The following is a 5,403-nucleotide window of genomic DNA, read 5'->3' as shown; positions in this document are numbered from 1 at the left end:
GGAATGGCATATCGACTCCCATAATATGGGCAGGCTTTGGTGTCCCTTCCCAAAGCCACCAACTGCTCAATATCCTTCACCTCCACGAGAACTTCATCACGGAGAAATTGCATTTGCTCATAGGAATAGAATGGGCAAGTGGCACGACTCACACGTCTCTTCTTCCCTTCACCCTCTTCATCACTCTTCTTTTCTAACAGCAGAAATCAAAATAAAGATGAAAACAGCACACAACAGTCTAAAATGACCACTTCACAGAACCTCCTGGATTTCAAAGCAGGCTTTGTCATGTGTATTTTTCACCTATCACTTATTTAAAAATTACTCAGCAGTAACATTTCCATCTCCACAGCAGACACTACTCTCACCACTTAGATTTAGCCACATGATATTTTCCAACATTTCTAGTATTGACTTACAAGTATCCTTTCATTGCAGAAGTCCTGACCAGCTTAAGGCACTCAGAAAATACATAGATCTCAGCATGCTAGCCTGGAGGTCAAGAAAAGCAAGAGTGCTGAGGATCTCTGGCTCTGCTCCTCCAACTTGCCACTTTCAAGCTCTTGCTGGAACTGGTTGACCATGAGCCCCATCTCCAGATTCTCATACCAGCTTTATGAGTGATTGCTCCCCCAGGCTGGAAGTGTCCCTACCATGTTTGTTCTTTTGCATCTCCATGCAGCGGTCATTGATGAGCTGGAGAGCCCCCAGGCGTTGTACTTCCTCATTCACACACAGGTTCTTGGACAAGCAAAGAGAAGAGGTAGGGGGTTAATTAAGAACTGAGTGCCCTGTGTGCACCATTTGCTGTAAATTAAAACATTTCTTTAAAGCCATCTCAGGCTAGATTCCAAAATGGAAAAGTCTATCAGTCAGACATTGTGCATACTGATACAAATATGCTCAAAACCCTTAAAAGCTTAGCAAAGGAAAAAAAAAACAATTATAAATGGCTCACAACTGCACAATAGATTCTAAAAAATTATGTTCTGCCCCAAATACAGAAGTCCTAACAGGACTTCTACAGAATTTACAGAATGCTAACAGCAGCATCTTCCCAGTGACACAGACACCTGTAATATTCCCCATCCAAAAAGGTAAAATAGATTTTTGCATTTACATAAATGGTAAATGGCCAAAACGCAGCTCACAGTAAATGTACATCACACAGACTCACGTCACAATGCCATGGCTGCTTTAGTTTTACCATGGGGGATTCAGTCAATCCCTGAGATGCCTTCTGTGGTGCCACATCCACACATCTCCTCACAAAGCCTCTCACACTAACATGTACTCTGGGTCCCTCGTGGACAATACCACATACCTGCCTGGATCCCAAGGAGACCAGACGTGTGTCTTTGCCAAAAGGACTCTTTTGCACCTCACGCACAAACTGAGCCAGCTGGGAGTGAGTGCGGCTGCAGTAGTAAATCTACAATGAGGAAGAACAAAGGGAAGATGGCAAGAACATGGAAGCCAGTCCCCTGCCTACAACAAACCCTGCAAGGAAGCAGCGAATCACCTCAACAAGGTTAATCCTGCACAAGCCTTCAAAAACTCAAGGGAAGGCACATGTTTGAGTCTCACCTTACAACTGTTGAGGCCAAAAGCCTTATCTTTGTTTTTTCCTATGCATTTGCCTTTGTTTCCATTTAATTTTCCAAGATCCCTGTAAAAACAGGGACTTGCTATTGGAGAGTAATAAACAACTGTTTATGCAGCGTGCTTTTACAGCAAGCCATGGCAAAAATTCAGCAGTGCTAGCAGAGCGAGCTGCTTAGGTAGCCCTTGTGGTCCAGGTAGAGATAATGCTATTATCAACAAACTTGGCAGTTCTGTGACGCTAGCTCCTAAATCCTTCTGTACCACATGACTCTGGGAGGGGTGCAAGGAAGCCATAATTCTGCTGACTCCTACACTTTTCTGTGAGGTGGCACTATTTACTTGCCTCATCTCACCTTAGTCACATGCTCCTCTTCCAAATCATCATCATCTTCTTCCAGCCTAAGAAAAGAGAAAGCTCAGTTTCCTTTAAGCAGATCACTGACAGTTAGAATCAAATGATGCTCTACTACAAGAGGGAGGTCTCAAGAGAGATGGTCATGTCTGCTCAAGAAAAGCCTCAGATCTTAATTTGAGAGGTAAAAGAAAAATCAACTTTTTAAGAACAGTGTAAGCGTGCACAATCAAGTCAGGCCTTACTCTTTAAAATAGAAACATCTGCAGGGCTATGTCTCTAGCACTTCAGAGATTTTTTTTTCCCCTTTTAAATCTGGGCCTTCTAAGCCACAGAGTAAATTAATCTGTGCTATGCTATTATTTGGTGAGGTTATTTATTTAGTCTTGTAAAACTTCCTCTTTAGAGACAATTTACCACCTGCAAGCTGTTGCATAAGGAAAAGCTTCAGGAAGGTATTTAGCTACCAGAGTTCCTCACAGGCAATGGCAGTTTAACATTTGATAAACTACACATAACGAAGTAATTAAGTGTTTAAGATTTTAGGCAGGAGGATCTGTCTAGATACTAATTAGTAAATTTGTATTTTAAATGTATTTGACGTTTCATGCTGAACTATGGCTTCTGGCTTTCTGCATAAAGCAAATGTATGAGAGAGAAAACTGTGCATGGGGTTTTCAGGCTGCAGCTCCCTCTTTAGAAACGTAAACACTTCTCCCTTCAGAGTATCAAAAGATGCCAGTGCTAATCTGCAGAGCTGATAACTTCCTTTGATGCCCCAAGTTCCATTTTGCTTTTCTAACACAAGGAACCTGATCTCAAGTCATCCACTCAGCACCCAGGGGCATTCTTTGGGAAACCAGGCACAGATGAAGAGAGGACATTGCCACACATTTTAAGGAAGATGCACTTTCTCAGAAAACACTTCAGGTCACTCTAATCAGTATAATAAAAGCTTAAAAAACCACAACAAAATAAAATAAAACAAAACTCCCCCCCCCCCCCCCCCCCAAACTAACCAATTAAAGAAGTGCCCAGAATAACCACTACCTTACACAGCTTGAATGGGGGAGAAACTCCAGATCTGCACAATCACAGGTGAAATCTCTCTAATCAAAGCAAGCCAAAACTTATACAGAAAATGTTTCTTTGTCATAGAACCCCCTCAGTCCCTGTCCTTACCCAGATACCACTTTCTTTTCTTCATCACTCTCATATTCAGCAAGAATCAGCTCTTCCTCATTGTGGTCCAGCTGCTCTAGAACATCCACTCCAGTTCCCTCTGAAAGAATCTCCTTGCTGAGCTGAAGAAGGTGCTTTGTCTCATCTTCCTCCGATCTCTGAAAGGAACACATGATTTCATTATTTCTCATACAGAAAGAGAGGTAGCACTTGCATTGCTTTATGCCACGGACAAGTCAGAAGACAGCACAGTCCTTCTCATGTAATAGAGGGAATGGCTCGCTGGGGAAACCCCCAGCAGGACAAGCAAATGCACCAAGGGTGTCTGAATCTCTTCAGCCCCACAGAAAGCAGCTCTTACCAACAACCAAAGTCTCACTCACGCAGACACGTATGAAGGGGAAACAAAGAACCTCCTGTGCAAAAACCCCACTGAACTAACAGATCCTTAAATGACAATATCCACTATTAGTTGCTTAAAGTGGCCCATAAAAGATGTCTGCCTGAGGAAAAAAAACTGTGTAAATAAACCCAAACGATCAAAATAAAAAAAAAAGGTATGTAATCAAACAGTCTGTCTACACTTAAAGCTAGAATAAACTCAGCACCTGTTTCAGAACACAAAGCCTAAGTCTTCTCTTGCTGTTTTCTCTCCAGTTATATGATTCTTATTTGTAATACAGGTCTACCCCTCTACAAAAAAAAAATTATGAAACTGTTGAAGAATTTGTTTTCTGATAAAGAAGAGTTCATTTGTTTCAGTATAAAAACAGTATCTTCCTATGCCAATGAACGTTTTTTTATCATGGCATTATGAAGAAATGCAGTCAGTGAGCACTACAGAGGAGAGGAATCAGTTACTTTTCCAAATCTCTGTAACACTTCTCACACTTGCTTCGTTGCTTTCTATCATGCTTCTCTTTTCACATGCTCTTCATGCTTTTTTAAGAGACAAAATTTCTTTGTCTCACTTGTTTTTTATTTGTCCTTCACCTCTGAAGCTTTGCTATTTCTGCCATATCCTTTTGGCAAGAGTTGACCAAAAGATAACACAGCACTTGAGACAGAGCACACTAGAAACTAAGCCTCACAGACTCAAAAATCTGGTGCAAAATTCAGGTTTGGGGAACCTTCCATTTCTGGGAAGTTTGACTCATACCATCAAAAAGCTCTCAGAGACAGCAGTACTGAGGCCAGTTCACCCACGTAAATGACATCTAAAATATATATCTCTGAACTTTTATATCTAGAAAAAGAGAAGTTTCTGGACAATACAATCACATTTGCTATGAAAGTGGACAAATACAATCATTCTTTAGTGGTGAGCAAAGCACAACCAGAGTTTGACCTGGATTTTTTGGAAGAGTCTTCTGTTCTCCTGATCTTAAATTTAATCACAGTCCTACAGGTTTTATTCCAAAAGTACAGAGTGTTCGCACATGTTCATAAAACAGACTGCTTAAAAAACCACACAACTCTTAAATCTCAAAAAAAAAAAAAAAAAAAAATTCATTAATGGGCTTTTGAAATGAAAGCTGAGGGCCAGAACCCCACCAGAACACATGCCCTATCTATCCACACACAAGCACTGTTGCAGGAAATGATATATGCACAAATTGTTTTTCACTTGGTGCTTTAAAATCTAACCAAAAATTTTGTATGTCAAATTTTGGCAACCTAATACAAAGAGCTCCCCAAAGAGACAGGTTGGAAAATTCAGAGTGAAGTCTCAGATACAAGAAAATATAAATACTCATGGTAACAAAAGAGAAGGTTCTAATCTCTGTGAGATAGCTCACCTTCCTCTTTGCTGCATATTTTAACTGCACATTATGGCGAATTTTCTCAAGACGATCTTCTCGCTTTTTTCTCCTGATCTGCTCTTCCTAAAAGGAAGAGAGAGTGAAGGAAGGATGAAGTCTACTTTGTTCTAAGCCCTGGGTGTAGGAAAAAAAAAAAAAGACTCTGAAACAAAATTGTCAGTACACAGTCCCCTTCTTTTGGGGTGCATACCTATTATAGGTCACTACTTTCAGAGCAGTATAGTCTCCCATCTTAGGCAACCTGCCCAGCAACGCCTCATCCCTTGCATCCAAAGCAAAGTCCTGTGAAAGACAAGGACCACCTCCAAAGCTAGCCTCGCGTGTTTTCCCACCCCCCCGCCAGCACACCAGCCCTTCTCATCCTCACACCTGGTTATTCCACCCGTTATTTCGGCGTAGAGCCGGAGTATTTCCCAACCTTCAGCCTGTCCACCACGTCCC

General features: G+C 41.4%; 1 protein-coding gene across 1 annotated transcript in view; it reads right to left on the bottom strand.

Moving 5' to 3' along the window:
- DDX11 (DEAD/H (Asp-Glu-Ala-Asp/His) box helicase 11) overlaps positions 1-5,398 on the bottom strand; it is a gene marked incomplete at both ends in the record, with an annotated part of 11,144 nt that extends 5,746 nt beyond the window's left edge. The window contains 7 exons of the mRNA XM_008938217.1: positions 1-193; positions 654-741; positions 1,325-1,432; positions 1,959-2,004; positions 3,140-3,297; positions 4,939-5,025; positions 5,381-5,398. The exon at positions 1-193 is cut by the window's left edge and continues 8 nt beyond it. Coding sequence (XP_008936465.1) covers positions 1-193; positions 654-741; positions 1,325-1,432; positions 1,959-2,004; positions 3,140-3,297; positions 4,939-5,025; positions 5,381-5,398 — 698 coding nt within the window. The remainder of the gene's footprint in view (positions 194-653; positions 742-1,324; positions 1,433-1,958; positions 2,005-3,139; positions 3,298-4,938; positions 5,026-5,380) is intronic.
- Between the last annotated feature and the right edge of the window lie 5 nt (positions 5,399-5,403).

This window comes from Merops nubicus, unplaced genomic scaffold (assembly GCF_000691845.1).
Source record: "Merops nubicus isolate BGI_N331 unplaced genomic scaffold, ASM69184v1 scaffold27290, whole genome shotgun sequence".
NCBI lineage: Eukaryota > Metazoa > Chordata > Aves > Coraciiformes > Meropidae > Merops > Merops nubicus.
The sequence above is the reverse complement of the archived record's forward strand: the minus strand, read 5'-3'. Positions and strand labels throughout refer to the sequence as shown.